Source organism: Malaclemys terrapin, chromosome 21, assembly GCF_027887155.1.
Source record: "Malaclemys terrapin pileata isolate rMalTer1 chromosome 21, rMalTer1.hap1, whole genome shotgun sequence".
NCBI classification, from domain to species: domain Eukaryota; kingdom Metazoa; phylum Chordata; order Testudines; family Emydidae; genus Malaclemys; species Malaclemys terrapin.
This window is the reverse complement of record NC_071525.1, coordinates 21,571,344-21,593,699: the sequence shown is the minus strand read 5'-3', so window position 1 is coordinate 21,593,699 and position 22,356 is coordinate 21,571,344. Positions and strand designations below refer to the sequence as shown.

General features: G+C 50.9%; 2 protein-coding genes across 2 annotated transcripts; both read left to right on the top strand.

Moving 5' to 3' along the window:
- Window positions 1–763: 763 nt before the first annotated feature.
- On the top strand, window positions 764–8,337 carry CXCR3 (C-X-C motif chemokine receptor 3). The gene is made up of 2 exons (XM_054011024.1): window positions 764–828; window positions 5,309–8,337. Exons 1-2 carry the CDS (start codon window positions 817–819, stop codon window positions 6,419–6,421), a joined length of 1,125 nt encoding a protein of 374 aa, XP_053866999.1. The 5' UTR covers window positions 764–816; the 3' UTR covers window positions 6,422–8,337.
- An 8,896-nt stretch (window positions 8,338–17,233) lies between these two features.
- LOC128826877 (C-X-C chemokine receptor type 3-2-like) lies at window positions 17,234–21,358 on the top strand. The gene is made up of 2 exons (XM_054010396.1): window positions 17,234–17,263; window positions 20,291–21,358. Exons 1-2 carry the CDS (start codon window positions 17,234–17,236, stop codon window positions 21,356–21,358), a joined length of 1,098 nt encoding a protein of 365 aa, XP_053866371.1.
- Window positions 21,359–22,356: the final 998 nt, after the last annotated feature.

Here is a 22,356-nt window from a genome sequence, read left to right as displayed (position 1 = left end):
AATATACGCTGTGTCGCTGGGAGCTGTCCTAGTTTGCTTTGCATAGAGAATTCTCACGTGCCCTAGACTTTAGTTTGAATTGGGACATTTAAGTGTTGCATGTGCAATATTAAGCAGTGTACATTTTAAAACAAACTATTAAGTGCTGGTTGGATTAAAAACCTGGACTACTGGATGTCACCAAGGACCAAAGAGGAGAGTCCCTGTGTTAAGCAATGACTAACACACCACCTGGAAAATCTCACTCTTTGGCCTTGAATCTCACTCTTTGGAGCTGTAAATTTTACTTTTGAGGATGGCCAACCCTTGGAATCTCTGGGCCAGTGAAATTGGAATTTACATGGGCTGATGTCCATCCTATTCCTCTGTGGTGGAGCAAAAGCCCCCATGCTCCTTGACCATCAATCCAGCAATCTTCCTGAGCACTACAAATGCTATGTCCAGCACCACCTACCCAGGGGCTTGAAAGCACTTTAGCAATGCTCACAATCCACCCTGGCAGTTCTTATCCCAGGCACACTATGGCACAAGGAGCAGTGGCCCATCTCTGCCAGGGTATGTATCACACAGCAGGGCAGAAACCCCAGCTCTCTGGATGGTCACTTCTGAGCTCATCTGCATCTGTCACTGAACAGCGGAGACACTGAGAATGAGTGTGCTGCTTCCTTCCAGCCACTCCGAGAAAGAGAGACTGTGTCACTCAAACTTCAAACCCACAGATACTTGAAGTCTACGCAGAATCAAAGACCACTTCAGTTCTCTCAGAAGCCTGACATATCCAGCACTTTATGCTAGAAAGGTGCCTCATACACAACCATGGATAAATTGGTGAGTTTACATTTGATAAAATCATTGGGAAGATCTTTATTTTATTTACAAATGGGGGGGAGACAGGGGGAATATGGAGGGGCTTGTACTAGGAGAGACACTTATGTCAGAAATGTTGTGTTATGTCAAATTATCAGTAAGATTCATTCAAAAAGGCTAATTCCAAAAGTGAAAAAAATACATTTAAAATCCTTATCCTTCAGCTAAATAACAAAATATAAGCACCTAGAGTAGATAATCTAATCTAATAAAGATTTGATTACACAGACAGGTCAATTAAGTGTTGGAATTAAATTTTGAAAATATCCCAAACTGAGGTTATTACAAAAGTGAATAAATGTAGAAATCCTTTTAAACTGTGCATCCTTGGCGTGGTTGGAAATATTAACATTCATATATAGAAGAAAAGTGTTCTTAATTAATTTCATTCGTCTAAACATTAATTTTGACCAACTGATGTCTCTGAACAGAGAAGTTAAAGTGAAAGGCATAAATGTGAGTAAAAGCAAAGATTCTAACCCCACACTTGTCAGAAAGTTTCCTTTCAGGCTGAATTTTTCTATGCTTGTTGTTAGCTCAAATCTGGGGCGATTTTTCGTTTTGTTTTGCTTTTTGAAAGTTTGAGGAAAATCCCTTTGCTGTTTCTGAATTATGAAATGAGAAATTAAATTTCTCAATCCTTCAAAAAAATGAATTTAGCTCATTCTCTGTAACTCAAAGCAGATTAACCCTGTAAAGTTCAACCACAGTGGATAAAACGACCCGTCTAGAGAGGAAATCACTTTAGCTAGGGGCAGTTTGAATTGTAGATGTTCGGAACATCTGAAAGTGCCTTAACCAAGCACAGGACACAGCTTCAGTACGACTCGCCCCTGTGCTGCGAGGCAGCGCAAGGACTGCGCTTGGGGCGACGTTCATCAAAGTCAGAGACATCAGATTCCGATAGCACTTAGGTGCGTTTGAAAAGCGATAAGTCCAGGGGCACAAAGGGAGGCTGTGGCAGAGCTGGGAACTGAGCCCCAGGCGAGCACACCGGCACTCCTTGGCAGAGTCACCATGGACTAAAGGGCTTTGGATACAGCATCCCCATCCCCATGGGCCAAGCGTATGGGAGGACGGGTTGGGAGGGGCGCGTGTGCTGCCACCGGCCGGTTGCAGATGAACAGAGGACTCCAGGGCTCTCAATCTGGCATCTTTCGGGAGCACTGTATTTGCATTAGTTCCTGGAGGCTGAAATGCCAGAGGCTGCATGAACTCAAAGACTAAGGGAAGGCTCTCCCGTCGCATTGACATTGTCCACTACTGGGGGGATAATAAACATTAACTGCTGGACAGGTACCAGGAGCACGAGCCATGCCAATGAGTGACAGTCCCAGTGCCAGCAGAACAACCTGGGCTTTTACCATCCCCGCAGCCTCCACCTTGCAGGGTATCTGCCGCAACGTTGTCCCCCTGGCGAATAGGCGTCAGACTATTATACCCAGACATGCACATTGCTCTTTAATAGCAATAAAACAGGCATTTCTGCAAGGACACACAGCTCTGTGTATCCCAACTCGGGCAGCACCGGCATTCCTGCCACGCAGGGTATTCCCTCACCATCTGCTTCCAGCTCATTCTCCCGGGGAATGCTTTGTACACTCGGGACACTGGGTAAGAGACAGGGGCTGTAACCTGGGCTCGTTATCAGCCAAGAGAAACTCTCTGAAGTTATAAACACAGCACCTGGGGTTTGGGGTGACCATGCACACCCATCAGCAAGGAGAGTCAGCTAGGACTGAACTCAAACCATAGCGGGGGCGGGGGGAGCAGGACTGAGCAGCATCTCCATAGAGGCGCAGTAAAGAGATCTGCTGATTCGGGTCAGGTATCAGGCTGTGTCGAGACAGTAATAGTTAATCCAGCCCAGGGATGGTCCCCAGGGTGTCTGAAGGCTCGGGGGTCTTGCAGTTAAAGAGGGAATTTGTTGAAGGGTGTGGCGAATAAGGACATTGCCTCTATCGCTGAAACCAAATGTGCAAGTGAGGGCTCTGTGTTACGGACCCAGGGTGATTTAGAGGGGAATGGAGTGTACAGTTCTGGGACGCAAAGGTCGGTGTCCTGAAGGAGGAGAGCTTGGCTACAGAGCACATCCAGGACCTGGTCCCATCATTAACAATCGCTTCCCTCAGTGACTCGGCTTTAAGAGGAAGTGTCATTCTGAGAAGTTAAATTGCTGGGATCTGAGCCATCAAAGTCAATGCAGACTTTGTTCATCCTGGGGAAGAGCACAAGGTGCTGGTTTTCACACCATGTGCCAGGGCAGCGTCTGCCCAACCTCACCAGCCGAGAGAAAAGCAAACATCTGGGGTCAGATTTTCCAAAGTGCTCTGCACCCAGCAGTTCCCCACGGGGCAAGGGAAAAGGGAGCAGCTAGTGGAGGAAGAACTGCCTGGCTCTCAACAGGGTCAGGGATGGGAACTCTCCCCAGATCTCAACAGGAGATGGGGCAATGGGGGAGAATTCTGTCCTGCTCTCACTGGGAGTACTGGGTGCTAACGTCTCTTTGTATCTACAGAAAAAAAAATACCACCTCGTTTATACAAACACAAGGCAACAGCACAGATTATGCCTTCCACTGCCCCTGGGGCGCGCGTGTGCGTGCTTGTGCACAATGCAACCACCTTAAAGTGGACAGCGTTTAGATGCTCTCAGGGGGATGGTTTTTCAGTCACCTTTGCAACCAGAATTTCCATTTCGCAGAACCTTCTGACTTTTTGAAAAAATTTCCATTCCGAATCTGAACCAAAAGTTGAAATTTCAACATTTCTTATTAAACAAAAATTATGAAAAATATCCATTTGGGACCATCAGCACGGTTTGTATGATATTAACATATTAAATATTATATGCCTATGTAATATTGTAATACAAAAGTCAAAACACAATGTTTAGACTTTTTCCTGTCAAAAATAATTCATGGAACGCAACAGGTTCCTGCAACACCTTTAGATTTCAATGAAACTGCATTTTGACAGCAACCATTCCATCAGAAAAACACTGACTGCCTTTAGTCACTTTACCTTGTCTCAAGGAACCCATCCAACTCCCAGCAACACCACTGGCCAAACTCCCACTGAGAGCAGGACTGGCCCCTGAGTTTACAGCCCCTTAACCCTTTTCCCAACCCCCACCCAGGCAATTACCCCCTTCCATGCTAGTCTCACAGCTAGAATTACATTGCAGGTTCCCCCACCCCCCGCGGGTAGTGTGGCCCTGGAAAAATAATAAACACAATAACAACATGCTTTGTGTCATTACATCCAGCATGTAACTTGAACACCTCACTGGGCACTGAGACACACCTGGGAGAGTGCACACATCCCTCTGCGAATAGTTCATTCCCCAAACACTGCAAGTGGGTTTCAGAGTGATAGCCGGGTTAGTCTGTATCAGCAAAAAGAACAGGAGTACTTGTGTCACCTTAGAGACTAAGATCTTGGCTACACTGGCGCTGTCCAGCGCTGCAACTTGCTGCGCTCAGGGGTGTGAAAACGCCCCCCCCAAGCGCAGCAAGTGCAGCGCTGCAAAGCACGAGTGTAATCAGCGCCTGCAGCGCTGCACGCTATTCCCCTTGGAGAGGCGGAGTTCTCGCAGCGCTGGGAGAGAGCTCTCGCAGCACTGGCAGCGCGACGACACTCGCGCGTCACAGCGCTACCGCAGCAGCACTGTGAATCCCCAAGTGTAGCCAAGGCCTCACAAATTTATTTGAGTGTAAACTTTCGTGGGCTAAAGCCCACTTCATCAGCTGCATGCAGTGGAAAATACAGTAGGAAGATACATATATATATATGAGAACATGAAAAAATGGGTGTTGCCATACCAACTCTAACGAGACTAATCGATTAAGGTGGGCTATTATCAGCAGGAGAAAAAAACTTTTGTAGTGATAATCAGGATGGCCCATTTCAAACAGTTGACAAGATTGTTACACTGATGGGGGTAATATTATGGTAGCAGCTAGAGGCCTTGACAGAGATCGGGGCAACCAGGCACTGCAGAGAGTGAGATGGTTGCTGCCCCAAAGAACCTACAAGCTTCACAGCAAGGCAGGGGAAGGGCAATAGGGGAAGCAGAAGCAGACAGAAGAGGAGATGATTTGCCCAAGGTCCAGCAGGAAGTCAATGGCAGGCTGGAAATAGAACCCAGGAGTCCTGCTCCCAGTCCACTGTCTGATCAATTGGACCTCGTTGCACAGATAACGTTAAGTGGTACTTGTACGCCAAGAGCACTGCAGATTTCACTTTTGCCCAGTGTGCCCAGGGAATAAGCTGAAATATCCCAAAGGCTGCAGCCCTAAAGGGTCCTATCCCTCGCAGACCAGCTGCAGAGTAGAGAGCTGCTGTAGGCAGCTCCAGACACCTTCAGCCAGGAACAGAGAAACCAAGGGTGCAGAGTGAGAATAACCCTTTGATTTTCACATGTCCCCTTTCCCGTCTAGGGTAACAGTGCATTTACCTTCAGCGGAGATTATTTATCTGACATATTTTTGGGGAACACCAGCTTCTCCCCTGACTACTACAACGAGAGTGACACCTGCTGCTCTGTGCCACCCTGCACCTCCAAGAGCATCCAGGCCTTTGACAGGGTCTTCCTGCCAGTCCTCTACAGCCTGCTATTCCCACTGGGGCTATGCGGGAACTGCATGGTGATGGCTGTGCTACTGCAGTGCAAGAGGTCCCTGGCTGGGACCGACGTGTTCATCCTCAACCTGGCGCTCGCCGACGTACTGCTGGTGGTGACACTCCCCTTCTGGGCAGTGCAGGCCGTGCACGGCTGGGTCTTCAGCACTGGCATCTGCAAGCTGGTCGGCTCCATCTTCAAGATAAATTTCTACTCCAGCATCTTCTTCCTGGTGTGCATCAGCTTCGACCGGTACCTCTCCATCGTCCATGCCGTGCACATGTACAAGAGGAACAAGTCGCATCTGATGGTGGCCAGCTGCCTGGTGGTCTGGGGCATCTGTGTCCTCTTAACTGTGCCAGATTTCCTGTACCTGGAAGTCAAGAAGGACTATCGCCTCAACATCACTTTGTGCTCCCACAACTTCTCCATCAGCACCTCCCTGCACTGGAAAACGGCCCTGCGCATGTGCTACCACATGTTGGGCTTCTTCCTGCCCCTAGCAGCCATGCTGTACTGCTACACCTGCATTATTCACACTCTGCTGCGCTCCCAGGGCTTCCACAAGCACAAGGCCATGCGGGTCATCCTGACAGTGGTGGTGGTTTTCTTCGTGTGCTGGACGCCCTACCACCTGGCCCTGCTGGCAAACACGCTGATCGACCTGCAGGTGGTGGGGCGGGACTGTGCCAGGGAGGCCAGCCTGGACATCGCCATGTCTGTCACTGCCAGCCTGGGCTACTTCCACTGCTGCCTCAACCCCCTGCTCTACGCCTTTGTTGGCATCAAGTTCCGCAACAAGTTCCTGGAGCTGCTGGGCCACGTGGGCTGCGTGAGCCACGAGTTCCTGCGCAGACACGTACAGACACCGAGCCAGCGCAGGGATTCCACCTGGTCGGAGACCACTGAGGCCTCCTACTCAGGGCTCTAGGGGGAGCTGGGGCTGCAAGGGGCAAACCCCTTCCCAAAGAGGTGTGGGGGAGCTGGGGCTGCAAGGGGCAAACCCCTTTCCAAGGGGGCAGGGAAGGGGTGAAACGTTCCCCAAGGGGCAGGGAATGGGAGACAAGCAGTCACTATAATCATAGCCAGACACAGCCAGACACCTGTGGTTACCCAGCCTCCTGTGCAGCTCACCACAAGCAGGAGTGCAGGAGCGGAGAGACTCAGAATGAGCTGGGAAGAAACAGTAGCAGATTTCTGAGGGGTTGGCGCGATCGCCAAATCTCTGTGGATTGTAGGTGCAGGTGCCAGAGGGTGTACACGTGGTTTCTGAGCAGGCCATGGGTCTGTCCCTTCCTCTAAATCAGTTACCAGGTGCCAAGTGCTGAGCCGTTTCAGTCAATGCAGTGAGGCTGCATTGTCAGGAGCTTCAGATCATCATAACAAGAGAATCTGGAAGTCTCTACTGAGGATATTAGTCTGGCAGGGACAGATGGGGCCAGGTCCTGCAGCAGGGGCAAGCCAATGCTGCAATCTAACATCCCCGGTACATACTGGCTGCACACAACAAAGGGACTCACTGATCTCCGCCAAAAACAGCACTTGGATCAGAGTCCCTGACTCAGCCCAGTGTTCACTCCTCCAACACCCTCCCTGCTCTCTGCACCCCTTATGCTTACAACGATAGCCCCACTATTTGTCTGACAGTAGCATCTAGGAGCTCTAATCATGGAGGCGGCCCACATCAAGCAAGGCACCGTACAAACAACAGAACAAAAACAGGCCCTGCCCCACCGGCCAATGACTTTCCTCTTCCAGTTCAAGTCCTTGCTGAGACATTCACAACCAAACACACACCCAGCCCTACATAACCTCCCACAAACACACACATTCCTCACAGCCCCACACCTCCCCCAAACACACTCATCTCCCCCAACTCCCACTCCCCACTGCCCCCAATACGCACACCCAAATAATGGCAAGGGGCAATCCCCATGCTGCTTGGTAGCGCAACAACCCTTGGTGTGTTAGACCCATCCTGTCTAACTGAGAGGGTGAGCTCTGTGGAGCCATAACACCGTCTGCATTTGTGCACCCCCCTGAGCCCCCTCCCCACCCCCTTCCCCCCCGATCAAGGTGTCTCGGCGCAGCCTCCCCAGACTGTTCCGCCCCTGGCAATTGCTGCATTAACACTTAAGCGAAGCTTTTTGCTGCGAGAATAATCTGTGTTCTCTAGCCAAACTGAGCATTATTGAGAGCACCCCCTGCACCCTTCCCTTCTCTGTCCCTCGTCCCATGGGGCAGGGTTACTCTGCACAGGCCCCCAGCAGTACTGAGAGTAGAAGCATCAGCTTGTAACCCAGGCAACAGTGACTTTGCTCCCGGTTCAGACTGTGTTTGTATTTCATTAACAAATGCAAACAGGCTTCAGCCTGTGCTGAGCAAAGGAGTCCCTGCAGGTGACTCCCTCCTGCCCGCCCCTGGGGTGAACAGGGATGATTCTCACTGGCTGTTTGCCCAGTCTTAGGAAGGATACCCAATAGGCAGACAAAGATAACTCAGGGCTGCCATTCTGTGCAAACTTCTCCAGCTGTGGGGAAAGGATCCAGGAATGGCAACTATCAGGGACTCTGCATCTCTCAAGGATGTGGGAACACTCCAGGAGAGCATGATGCTGCAACAGCATGAACACAGACACATTAGCAATGTAAGGAGAGCAGTGGGGTGAAGGTGAAGCAGCATAAGAAACTCCACAGCCACCCAAAGCCCAGTAGGGGTCTCCTCTCCTATCGGGGCAATCACTTTATATTCTAGTGCTTTGTAGCATTTGCTCCTGCTTGAAAGGTTATTTCATATGACTCGTATGTTGCACTTTCACAGAGGTTTATATTTTCTTGTGCATTTTATTCCCAATAAAAAATTAATAACCATTCTAATCTGACACAGAGTTTGTTTGTTTTCTAAAACACATTTATCAACCAACTTGGTTGAGCAACGTAAGGAGCAATGGCCTACAGGTGCTTTCAGGCAGGAAAGAGTGAGTTATCCTGTTTCCCACTTAGGGGATATTGCAGAGAGTGGAGTCTGCATGTTACAACTCTGTGTGCTGCTGGAACAGAAACAAGAGCTTGTGCCTCTACTTCGGCTGGCAGACCTCCCTGCCGTATTGGGTAGGGCCAGGTGACAGAGTGGCTAAAACACCGGCAGCCCCCTGGAGCTGTCTCAGCCCATGCTCCCAGCAGTGCTATCAGGAACAATGCTGAGCTGTGGTATCAGTGGGGGGCAACTTTAGCCAAGAAAGTCATAGAGGGAGCAGTGATTCTGAGCTGCAGTTTGTCTCCCCAATTCTTCCCCTGCTCAGGAACCAGCACAAACTCTGGCCAGATATTCCTCAATTCCCAAATTGCTCCTGAAGAGAGTCAACAAGAGCCAGGATTAGGCCCAGTGTTAACCCCATTATGGCAGGCAGGGATCAGAGACAGGTCTCCTTTTCTGGGCTACTTTAGTACCATCTTATGGGCTGCATCAGGCACTGCCGGTCCCCAAGCCATATTATCTATCATGTCTCCTGGGCGCCTGCAGTGCTCTGCAGAAAGAGGAAACCACTGTCTGCTCCAGAGAGGTTTCAACAGTACATCGGCATGTGCTGCACATGTCAAAGTGCATTACTGACAGGACTGCCTTGAGACTCAAAACCACAGACAGCCCCAGGGGGAGGAGCCCATCAGGACAGCAGCAGTTTTGGTAGGTAACGGCAGGAACTTTATGGTTTGTTTCAGGTTTTTAATTGACGTTTTAACAGATTCATTAAAAATGTCAAAATAAACCATAGGCAGCCTGGCTGAGCAGGGCATGCTGGAGCCAACGGCAGGGTCTGTGGGGCAGACAGGGGTCCATGGGCAGTGAGACAAGGTGGGGTGAGAAGGGTCTGTAGGGCACAGGACCCAGAGGTGGGTATGGGTGAGAGCAAGGTCTGCAAGGCACAGGACCCAAAGACAAGTGTCAGGTGGGAAGCAGGGTCCATGGGGCACAGAACACTGAGACAGGTTGGGGGAAGGGGGAGGGATCCATATGACATGCTCCCCTGAGCTTTTGACAGTCCCTCTGGGTGACCAGTTTGTGACTTCATAGGAGGGTGGCAGCACAGCCAGCTGGGGGGCCAAGCTGATGAGACAGGGAGGAGTGTGGGCACCCTCTTCCCCACCACAAAGGTTAGCGCTGCCTCGGTAACATTAACCACATGATCCACGCCCACCTCCCCTGGAGTGTGGTTTGGGGACCAACAGCAGCCCAGCCCCTGAGCTCATGCCGCTGCAGGCACAGACAGTAGGCTCCTGACAGCTTTGTACTTTCCCTGGTGGGCAGGACGGTGGCAGAAAATGACAAGTGAAGCCAACAAGGCTCAAACATGCTCCAGCACACTATCGCTAAACCGTTCACAAGCGACATTTGCCCTGGGAAGCATCCTGAAAACTGATGTAACAGGGCTCTTGCTAGCATGCATGAGCTAACTACCTGACCACGTTAGCCACAACTAGCTGTTCTATAGTTAACACCCCGCCCATGTGCCTCACGTTTCCCCAAGAGACCAGTGTGACGGTCACACTGTGACCATATTAGCACAAACATTTCCGGTTTAAACCTGTTGACAAAGGACCGAGCCTGGAGTGGGGGGAAGGGAGAGGAGTGGATTATCACTCCACCTTCTCTTCAGGGGTAACTTCTGAAACAGGAACTAGTGGGGGGGGAAACAGCAGCAAAGAGAGAGAAAAGCCGCTATATCAGCTTCAGGGGAAAGCGAGTGCAGGGCAGAGAGGTGACATCCCACATTCCACCTAGACTAGGGGCCGGGATTTCACCTACAGGCCAGGGACCTGGATGCAGCCAGCAGCTCACTGTCCCCCTGGGACATGCGCAGCACCTGGACACTATGGGAAGCCTGCGATGGCTCAGCAGGCTACACAGGGCATGGAAATCCTCAGGCTGGTGCCTCGTCCTAACTCCTACTGAGTTCCCCTAACATAAGAGCCAACCTGGAAAAGACGTATGTACATGAGCAGCATCCCCAAAGGAATCCATCCTGACAAACTCACTGCAACTGCCTCATGTGTGAGAAGCATCCTCAATGGGCCATTCATTCCCAGCCTGCCACCCGCGATGCGGCTCTTCCCACTCAACCTACCACGTTCCAAACAGGGCCTTTCCACAGATCCCAACATGTCCTCGATGTCACATGAGCAGCATCCCCAGTGGAGCCTTTCCACTGATCCCAACACGTCCTAGATGTCACATGAGCAGCATCCCCAATGGGGACTTCCCACCAATCCCAGCACATTCCCAACAACTCGCCAGCAGCATCCCCAAGGGGGCCTTCTTGCTGAACCCAACACATCCCTAATGGGCTCTTCCTACTGAACCTAACTCGCCCACTATGATGCTCAAGCAGCGTCCCCAGTGGTCTTTCCCGTCAAACCCAGCAATGCATACAAGTAACAATATTCACATGCACAAACCTTTGCAAGCTCTTTGGGGCAGGGACTGTCTCACTCTGTGTCTGTGCAGCACCCAGCACAACGGGACCCCGGTCTGTCCTGGAGCCTGCACAGCAATCTGCAATGCCCTCCTCCTCAGTCTCACTGTTTGTACAGTGCCTGGCACAGTGTGGGCTGAATCTCACCTGGGGTTTGTGCAACACCCAGTGCAATTTCCCCTTCCTCCCTCCAATCTCAGCATCTATGTGGTGCCCAGTGCAGTAGGGGGTCTTCAATTGGTACTGGGACCCTTGAGGTACTTCCATAACCCAAATTGTTAAATCCCAAATTGATCCAGTCCTAGATCTACCCAGCCTAGCACTGCATTAGCCCACAGGGAGGAAAGTGGAGCTGTGTACAGCAAGGATGATGTGCCTTCCATGGGACATGCTGATAAGGAGGGTGCACTCAGGGCTGATTGCTTGTAAAACAAAAGCACACCACAGTTTCGGAATCAGTGCTGCTCGGTGTTTAAGTTGGCATTTTGGACAATTATACTGACACACACTGAGGGTATGTCTACACTACGAAATTAGATCAAATTTATAGAAGCCGGTTTTATAGAAATCAGTTTTATACAGTCGATTGTGTGTGTCCCCACATAAAATGCTCTAAGTGCATTAAGTCGGCTGACCGCGTCCACAGTACCGAGGCTAGCGTCGACTTCCGGAGCGTTGCACTGCGGGTAGCTATCCCACAGTTCCCGCAGTCTCCGCCGCCCATTGGAATTCTGGGTTGAGATCCCCATGCCTGAGGATGCAAAAACAGTGTCACAGGGGGTTCTGGGTACATGTCGTCAGGCCCCTCCCCCTCCATCAGAGCAATGGCAACAATTGATTCACGTCTTTTTACCTGGGTTACCTGTGCAGATGACATACCATGGCAAGCATGGAGCCCACTCAGCTCAGCTCAGCGTCACCATATGTCATCTGGGTGCCGGCAGACATGGGGCTGCATTGCTACACAGCAGCAGCTAATTGCCTTTTGGCAGTAGATGGTGCAGTATGACTGGTAGCCTGCATCAGCTATCTGGGTGCTTGCAGATGTGGGGCTGCATTGCTATACAGCAGCAGCTCCTTGCCTTTTGGCAGTAGATGGTGTATTACAATTGGTATCCATTATTGTCATATTCCTCACTGAGTTTGGTCAGAGGCACCTGGACAGACACGTTTTGTCTCCTGGAGACTCAGTCCTGCCGGCAGTCCTATTGAACCATCTTGACGATGATGGCTAGCAATCGTAATACAGCATCTTCTGCCAAGCACCCAGAAGATGCCGATGGCTATCAGTCATGCTGCATCGTCTGCTACCAGCTTAAGATGTAAAAAATAGATGGACCAGATTTGTTCTGTATTCATTTGCTTCCCCCTTCCTCCATGAAATCAACGGCCTGCTAAACCCAGGGTTTTGAGTTCAATCTTTGGGGGGGCCATTCTGTGTGACAGTTGTTTGTGTTTCTCCCTGATTCACAGCCACCTTTGTTGATTTTAATTCCCTGTAAGCCATGTTGTCACTTGCCCCTCCCTCCCTCTGTCAGACAATAGTTTCGTGCCTTTTTTCAGCCCAGATGCCATAGCACTAGGATAATGGAGCCTGCTCAGATCACCGCGGCAATTTGAAGCACTATGAACACCACGCACATTGTCCTGGAGTATATGCAGAGCCAGAACATGCCAAAGCAAAACCAGGCGAGGAGGCGATTGCAGCATGGCGACGAGAGTGATGAGGAAATTGACATGGACATAGACCTCTCACAAAGTACAGGCCCCAGCAATGTGCAAATCATGGTGTTACTGGGGGAGGTTCATGGCGTGGAACGCTGATTCTGGGCCCAGGAAACAAGCACAGACTGGTGGGACCGCAAGGTGTTGCAGGTGTGGGACGATTCCCAGTGGCTGCGAAACTTTCGCATGTGTAAGGGCACTTTCATGGAACTTTGTGACTTGCTTTCCCCTGCCCTGAAGCGCCAGAATACCAGGATGAGAGCAGCCCTCACAGTTGAGAAGCGAGTGGCGATAGCCTGTGGAAGCTTGCAACGCCAGACAGCTATCAGTCAGTCGGGAATCAATTTGGAGTGGGCAAATCTACTGTGGGGGCTGCTGTGATCTAAGTAGCCAACGCAATCAAAGACCTGCTGATATCAAGGGTAGTGACTCTGGGAAACGTGCAGGTCATAGTGGATGGCTTTGCTGCAATGGGATTCCCAAACTGTTGTGAGGCGATAGATGGAACCCATATCCCTATCTTGGCACCGGAGCACCAAACCACCGAGTACATAAACCGCAAGGGGTACTTTTCAATGCTGCTGCAAGCCCTGGTGGATCACAAGGGACGTTTCACTAACATCAACGTGGGATGGCCAGGAAAGGTACATGATGCTCGCGTCTTCAGGAACTCTGGTCTGTTTCAAAAGCTGGAGGAAGGGACTTTCTTCCTGGACCAGAAAATAACCGTTGGGGATGCTGAAATGCCTAGCGTGATCCTTGGGGACCCAGCCTACCCCTTAATGCCATGGCTCATGAAGCCATACACAGGCAGCCTGGACAGTAGTCAGGACCTGTTCAACTATAGGCTGAGCAAGTGCCGAATGGTGGTAGAATGTGCATTTGGATGTTTAAAAGTGCACTGACGCAGTTTACTGACTCGGATAGACCTCAGCGAAACCAATATTCCAATTGTTATTGCTGCTTGCTGTGCGTTCCACAATATCTGTGAGAGTAAGGGGGAGATATTTATGGCGGGGTGGGAGGATGAGGCAAATCACCTGGCCGCTGATTACACGCAGCCGGACACCAGGACAGTTAGAAGAGTACAGCAGGACGTGGTGCACATCAAAGAAGCTTTGAAAACCAGTTTTGTGACTGGCCAGACTACGGTGTGAAACTTCTGTTTGTTTCTCCTTGATGAACCCTCCCACCAGTTCACTCTACATCCCTGTAAGCTAACCACCCTCCCCTCCCCCCTTCGAGCACCGCTTGCAGAGGCAATAAAGTCATTGTTATTTCACATTCATGCATTCTTTATTAATTCATCACACAACTAGAGGGGATAACTGCCAAGGTAGCCTGGGAGGGGTGGGGGAGGAGGGAAGGAAAAGGACACACTGCAGTTTAAAACTTTAACACTTATTGAAGGCCAGCCTTCTGATGCTCGGGCAATCATCTGGGGTGGAGTGACTGGGTGGCCAGAGGCCCCCCCACTGTGTTCTTGGGCGTCTGGGTGAGGAGGCTATGGAACTTGGGGAGGAGGGCTGTTGGTTACACAGGGGCTGTAGCGGCGGTCTCTGCTCCTGCTGCCTTTCCTGCAGCTCAACCATACGCTGGAGCATATCAGTTTGATGCTCCAGCAGCCGGAGCATCGACTCTTGCCTTCTGTCAGCAAGCTGACGCCACCTATCCTCTTCAGCCCGCCACTTGCTCTCTTCAGCCCACAATTCAGCCCTCCACCTCTCCTCTCATTCATATTGTGCTTTTTTGCACTCTGACATTGACTGCCTCCACGCATTCTGCTGTGCTCTGTCAGCATGGGAAGACATCTGGAGCTCCGAGAACATATCATCCCAAGTCCGCCGTTTTCTCCTTCTAATCTTTACTAGCCTCTGCGAAGGAGAAACATTTGCAGCTGGTGGAGGAGAAGGGAGAGGTGGTTAAAAAAAGACATATTTTAGAGAACAATGGGTACACTCTTTCATGTTAAATTTTGCTGTTCACATTACACAGCACATGTGCTTTCGTTACAAGGTCGCATTTTTCCTCTTATATTGAGGGCCTGCCGGTTTGGTGTGAGAGATCACTCACGCAGTGTCAGGCAACAGAATTCGGCTTGCAGGCAGCCACGGTAAGCCACAGTCTTTTGGCTTTTTTAACCTTCATAACATGTGGGAATGGTTTCAAACAGCAGCGCCCTCATTTCCCATACCAAGCACCCGTTGGGTTGGCCATTTAAAATGGGTTTGCAATGTAAAAGGAGGGGCTGTGGTTTCCGGGTTAACATGCAGCACAAACTCAACTACCCCCACCCCCATTTCTCTGGGATGATCACTTCACCCCTCCCCCACACCGCATGGCTAACAGCGGGGAACATTTATGTTCAGCCGAGCAGGAATGGGCACCTCTGAATGTCCCCTTAATAAAATCACCCCATTTCAACCAGGTGACCGTGAATGATATCACTCTCCTGAGGATAACAAAGATAGATAAGGAATGGATGTTGTCTGCATGCCAGCCCTCCCCAGAAACCTTTTGCAAAAGCTTTGGGAGTACATGAAGGAGAGCTTTCTGGAGATGTCCCTGGAGGACTTCCGCTCCATCCCCATACACGTTAACAGACTTTTCCAGTAGCTGTACTGGCCGCGATTGTCAGGGCAAATTAATCATTAAACACACTTGCTTTTAAACCATGTGTAATATTTACAAAGGTACACTCACCAGAGGTCCCTTGTGTGCCCTCAGGGTCTGGGAGCACGCCTTGGGTGAGTTCGGGGGTTACTGGTTCCAGGTCCAGGGTGATAAACATATCCTGGCTGTTGGGGAAAGTGGTTTCTCCGCTTCCTTGCTGTGAGCTATCTTCATTGTCTTCATCATCATCTTCCTCGTACCCCGAACCTGCTTCTCTGTTGCGTGATTCTCCATTGACGGAGTCAAAGCACACGGTTGGGGTAGTGGTGGCTGCACCTCTTGCATGGCATGCAGCTCCGCGTAGAAGCGGCATGTCTGCGGCTCTACCCCGGACCTTCCGTTTGCCTCTCTGGCTTTGTGGTAGGCTTGCCTTAGCTCCTTACTTGTCACGCAGCACTGCTGTGCGTCTCTGTTATGGCCTCTGTCCTTCATGGCCTTTGAGACTTTTTCTAATATTTTGCCATTTCATTTATTGCTACGGAGTTCAGCTAGCACTGATTCATCTCCCCATATGGCGAGCAGATCCCATACCTCCCGTTCGGTCCATGCTGGAGTTCTTTTGCAATCCTGGGACTCCATCATGGTTACCTGTGCTGATGAGCTCTGCGTGGTCACCTGTGCTCTCCATGCTGGGCAAATAGGAAATGAAATTCAAAAGTTCGCGGGGCTTTTCCTGTCTACCTGGTCAGTGCATCTGAGTTGAGAGTGCTGTCCAGAGCGGTCACAATGAAGCACTGTGGGATAGCTCCCGGAGGCCAATAACGTCGAATTCCGTCCACACTACCCCAAATCCGACCCGCAAAGGCCGATTTCAGCGCTAATCTCCTCGTTGGGGGTGGACTAAAGAAACCGGTTTAAAGGGCCCTTTAAGTCGAAAAAAAGGGCTTTGTCGTGTGGATGTGTCCAGGCTTAATTCGATTTAATGCTGCTAAATTCGACCTAAACTTGTAGTGTAGACCAGGCCTGAGGCAAAGCCAAGCCAGTTCAGTCAATGGTGAGTGATATTATACTGATGGCTCAGGAATTCCCGCTAGAGACCTCCAGTGGCAGCATGCTGCAAATCCCATTTTGGGACCTGCTCCCTTGCTATTGAATGAACATCAGTAAGGTCCAGTCTTTCCTCATGTGCACTAAGGACAGCGATGTGGCCCATGCCTCTAGCTCCATAGCCCTGCAATGGAGGCGTCTGCCCCATTCAGACAAGAAAACAAACAACTGCTGGCAGCACATTAGAGACGCACGTCATCGGGAATCACAGCTGCAGTTCCCATTGCCACCAGAGCAGCAGGGTTCCCAGAGTGCATCAAACTGCACAAGGGGCTGCTTCTTGGGGAGAACAGGTTATGGCCTGTTGTTCAACACATGCCACCTCAGGCACAGATGCCCCAGATCAAATCTTTCCTCCCCTCCACCTAGTACAGCCTTGCAAATTAAAGCTTTCCTGTCCCCCACCCCTTCCTCCAAAAATCTTATTCCCCAAGCAGACATCCTACTTCCAGTTTGGTGGAAAAACAGATTCCTTCATTAGAACAGTCATGGGGCAGCCAGGACTCTGGGAATCAACCTCACCCACATAGACCAGAGATTTAATCATTTACCAGACACACAGATGCTGGTGAAAGTTGTGGGGGACAGAAGGCATTCTCTAAAATCTTTGCAATAGCGGGGCTCTACTAGTCTGTACCCAGCCTCATGGTTCTGCCTATCTGTAGTTTCTTTCCCTGACACAAACAGTTCTTTCATCACCGGAAGCTTTTCTATTAGCTACAAGATTACTTGCTGGACAGTTCTGCTTTTTGCTACAGGTCTCACCTTTAGTTTCAGTGCATGATCAGGGAGGGTCTAGGCAGCAGCAGAATCAAGTCCATTGGAAACATGATCAGCACCACAGGCGATTATTACGAGGTAAGTGTCTTCCAGAGCTCAATTTACTGTCTATAAATTTGTTACAGGCTGTGGGTCTGTGACAGAAAGTACCCCGCGCCCATACCCTATACACTATTGTAATAATATTTGTACAAGGTATGGCTTGTAAGATATCATCTGAAAACTCATAATTTTCTGGTCACTATTGTCCTGATAAAATGTATGTGGCAACTTGGATGTGAAGTTATATGATTTCCCTGTATGATGTTATTAACATGTGTTCCAAACTGAGGTTTATCTCAAACAAAGGAATGTGTGCTGTGCTTAATTTGCATATAAGCAGTAAACAGAGTCATCAAGCACAAAGGGAGACAAAGAGAGTTCAAACAGGGGGGAAAACCAGCAGAGAACATCCTTACATAAGGGCATGCTCTTCTGAATCTCATCTGGAAATGTTTTCCAAGAGGGGGGCTGACACTCTAAAAGGGTGGACAAACACCACAAAACACCTCCTCCTCCCTCTCTCTGTCCATTGATTCATTGCACAAGGGACAAAGGAAAAAGCCATTAAACAGAAGAAGGAGTCCTGGTCTAAGAAGTTTGGTCAGTAAGAGTGTTGAGGACACGTGGTGAGAAAAACTTTGCTTTGAATTTGACATAGTTTGTTACATGAGGCACCAGTTGCATTTTATCTTTATTTTTCTTGTAACCATTTCTGACTTTTATGCCTCATGACTTGTATTCACTTAAAATCTCTCTTTATAGTTAATAAATTTCTTTTACTGTTTTATCTAAGCCTGTGGCTGTAAATGGAAGTGTCTGAAGAACTCTGAAATAATATGCTGGCATATGATTATCTTAAAGAAATAACAGACTTAACATACTTGCATTGTCCAGGAGAGGGCTGGATTTCTAGAGGAAAATCTGGGAATGAGTTGGGATCTGGTTCTATAACCAAGGCTGGTGAGAGCCCAGGGGTGGCTGGCTGGCTGCAGCATGCTCAGACATAGCTGGGAGTGACTTGCAGGCTGGAGTGTAAAGGGCATCCCAGGTCAGAGGGCAGGGGTGACACTGTTATTCATTGGTCTAAATTGTACAGGGTCACTGGTAGAAAGAATGCTGGAATCCCAATGTATCATTTCTGAACCAGGAGGGTTAAGGGCATTAGTAATGGCCATTCACCTAGGAAGTCAGACGGTGTCGTGGGGTCCATGGCCACGGAGGCCAGACTCTGACTGGGGGGGCCTTGTATTAGACACATTTCCCCAGTGTGATATTTAACCTTTGGGGAATGCTAATTGGGCTAACCGGGAGTTCGGGGGCTGGCTTCCAGGTTACATTCTTCAAACCTGACCCTAATGTGTTTAATAGTAAGTGAAGGTGCGTTCCTGCTGCGTAGTGAATGAGACTGATCATTACTCATTTGAAGCTGATAAAGACGGCCTTGGGGCCTTGGAGGGTAGGGATCGGATACAGAGGGACCTAGACAAATTAGAGGATTGGGCCAAAAGAAACCTGATGAGGTTCAACAAGGACAAGTGCAGAGTCCTGCACTTAGGACAGAAGAATCCCATGCACTGTTACAGACTAGGGACTGAATGACTAGGAAGCAGTTCTGCAGAAAAGGACCTAGAGGTTACAGTGGATGAGAAGCTGGATATGAGTCGACAGTGTGCCCTTGTTGCCAAGAAGGCTAATGGCATTTTGGGCTGTATAAGTAGGGGCATTGCCAGCAGATCGAGGGACGTGATCGTTCCCCTCTATTCGACATTGGTGAGGCCTCATCTGGAGTACTGTGTCCCGTTTTGGGCCCCACACTACAAGGAGGATGTGGAAAAATTGGAAAGAGTCCAGCAGAGGGCAACAAAAATGATTAGGGAGCTGGAGCACATGACTTATGAGGAGAGGCTGAGGGAACTGGGATTGTTTAGTCTGCAGAAGAGAAGAATGAGGGGGGGATTTGATAGCTGCTTTCAACTACCTGAAAGGGGGTTCTAAAGAGGGTGGATCTAGACTGTTCTCAATGGTAGCAGATGACAGAACAAGGAGTAATGGTCTCAAGTTGCAGTGTGAGGGGGGGTTAGGTTGGATATTAGGAAAAACTTTTTCACTCGGAGGGTGGTGAAGCACTGGAATGGGTTACCTAGGGAGGTGGTGGAATCTCCTTCCTTAGAGGTTTTTAAGGTCAGGCTTGACAAAGCCCTGGCTGGGATGATTTAGTTGGGGATTGGTCCTGCTTTGAGCAGGGGGTTGGACTAGATGACCTCCTGAGGTCCCTTCCAACCCTGATATTCTATGATTTATGGCCCATCACTTACAGCCAGAATGAGAAGGCAACAGATGTGCACTGCGAAGCCAAAATGACTGTGCAAAGCTCCAGAGATGTTTTAAACAGGACAATAACTGAAACACACCGAGTTTTCACATTCAAAGCAGTAGGAACAAAGGGCAGATGCATCCTATAGGGGCCCTACCATAATACCAGCAGCATATGACCCATAGGTAAAACTTTCACCAACACCTGAGTGATTTAGGAACTGAAGTGCCATTTTCAAGGGTCTAAATCCTCACATCTCTTGAAAATGGGATTTAAGAGGCTAAGGAACTGAAATGTCTGAAACTTCTACCCATCATCTATTTCCATTTCTGTGGGTGTGGCCCCGACAGGGCCCATGCAGGGCCTGGAGCCTCATTGTGCTGGGGGCTGTACAAGAGTCCCTGCCCCCAAATACTGAGGTAACAGATGGGGGAGGCCAAGGGAACAAGGAGACTATCATGATGTTTGATTGCTAATGCTGCCAGCTGCCCCCTTGCCACAACCAGGTCCAAATCATTAGTATTCAGCCAACTCTCCACAGAGAGCCCCACCCCACATGGCTCAGCAAGGTTTGGCAGGTGTTGTCACTGGTATGTCTGTCATTCCCCTCTAATTCCCCATTCCGGGTTATGCTGATGTCAGCACAGGTGCCCCTGCCCAGCACAGTCACAAAGGCTATGGATGGCATGTAAACTGGCGTCTCTCTCTGGCATCCCCGCTAAGCCCTCCTCTCTCTCTCTCCCTCCCAGGACTACGGCAACTATCCTAACATCAGCGAGGACACTGCCCCCTGCAGGCTGGATGCGGTCGGCGAGTTTGGACGGTACTTCGTCCCCCCAGTCTTCACCCTGGTCTTTGTGGTGGGTCTGGCAGGGAATGGGCTGGTGCTGGTGGTGCTGGGGCGGCGACGATGCCCCTGGCACCTCGCTGACCGGTATCTCTTCCAGCTGGCGCTGGCTGACATACTGCTGGTGCTAGGGCTGCCCTTCTGGGCTACGCAGTTTGCCCATGGCTGGGTGTTTGGGGAGGTGCTCTGCAAATTGGTGGGGGCGCTGTCAGCAGTAAACAGCTACAGCAGCATCCTGCTTCTCGCTGGCATTAGCATCGACCGGTATCTGGCCATCGTGCACGCCGTGCAGCTGTACCGGCGCCTGCGAGCCCTGCACCTGCACCTGGCCTGCGCCCTCCTCTGGGCCATCTGCCTGGCCCTCTCTGTCCCGGAGCTGCACTTCCGCACCGTGCCCTTCCAGCCCCAGGGCCAGGCCTCCATCTGCCACCGGGGCTTCAAAGCCCATGAGGCCCAGGCCTGGCGGGTGGTGCTGCACCTCACCTCCTTCTTCCTAGGCTTCCTGTTGCCACTGCTGGTGATGCTCTTCTGTTATGGCCGCATTTTCTGCACACTGCATCGGGCACAGCTGCCGGCCAGGCCCCGCTCGCTGCGGCTGGTGTTGCTGCTGCTGGCAGTCTTCGTGCTTTGCTGGGCCCCCTTCTACGTCTTCCTGCTGCTGGACTGTCTGCAGCGTCTGGGCTACATTGGCCGCCACTGCGCCCTGGAGCGGGTGTTGGACTTCGGGCTGCTGGTGACCGAGGGGCTGGGCCTGCTGCACTGCTGCCTCAACCCCCTGGTCTATGCCTTCGCTGGCATCAAATTCCGCAGGGAGCTCTCCAAGCTGTGCTGGAACGGCCAGCGCCACAGACAGAGCTCGAGCCAAAGACAGATCCTCTCCACCCGGGAGCAGAGCCACCATAGAGGGGAAACGTCAGTGCACAGCACCCCAGAGGGGGACACAGACCATGGCTACTCAGTCATGCTGTGAGAGTGGCTGGGGACAGTGCGTGCCCTGCTCCAAAAGGCTGGGACAGGGCCCCTCTGCTCAGGATCATCCTAATCAGGGACACCAGTGAGGACACTGCACACCCTGTGCATTGCACCCAGCCCAGATTCCCATCCCTCCCTCCCCCAGGGACACTAGAACTGGCTCCTGCACAGAGAGACCCTTTCATCTGTGGTTCCCACCCCCCACCAGCCCCTTTCAAGAAAGGATGAGGGGTGTTGCAACAGCCCCAGGCTGGTTACAAAATGCCGAGGATGTAACATCCTGCCCTGCTGCACATTCGATTGGGAGCAACTGGGATCTACCCTCCAGGGTTCATCTGTCTGTCTGGGCTCCATGCTGGCAACCGGGGCCAAGGGCCCAAGCACTAACAGACACCAAACCACCAGCTCCAACTGCAGGGCCCTTGCATGGAGAGCTTGGGAATCAGCTGCCAAAAGAACTACCCCTTGGAGAACACGGCTCCTCTCAGCTCAGAGACCAAGCCAGTAAGGGCCCAGCCACTCTAGGTGCGGCAGGTTAAACCACAGGAACTCAGCGTTCAGAAACATCCAGACATGGCCATGCCCTGCACCAGAGTGCAGCAGCAGCTCTGACCACGCAGAATGATTCCACGCTGCCTCGCTGCAGTACCCCTGTACGGCACGGGGGCCAGACTTGGGCCTCTGTGCAACAATGCAAAGCTCAACTAGGCTCGCACCCTATTACACATCCTCCCACACTCCAGCAACCCAGTCCCATCCAGCAGGGGGCAGTGGGACTAGCATGCCCATCCCCAGCCAGCACAACACAGCAGCAGTGACCATAGGCCATGGCGTGCTACCAAGCTGAAGATACAGACTCTGCTATGCTGGAGCCAATGGTGCTGGGACAGTTTTTAGAGTGAGCATTCTCATGTTGACTCTGAGCAGTCTGGGGCAGGGACTGCCCTGTCTCCACCCAGCCAGGCTTCTCGACCCTACTGCAAAGCACATGATGGT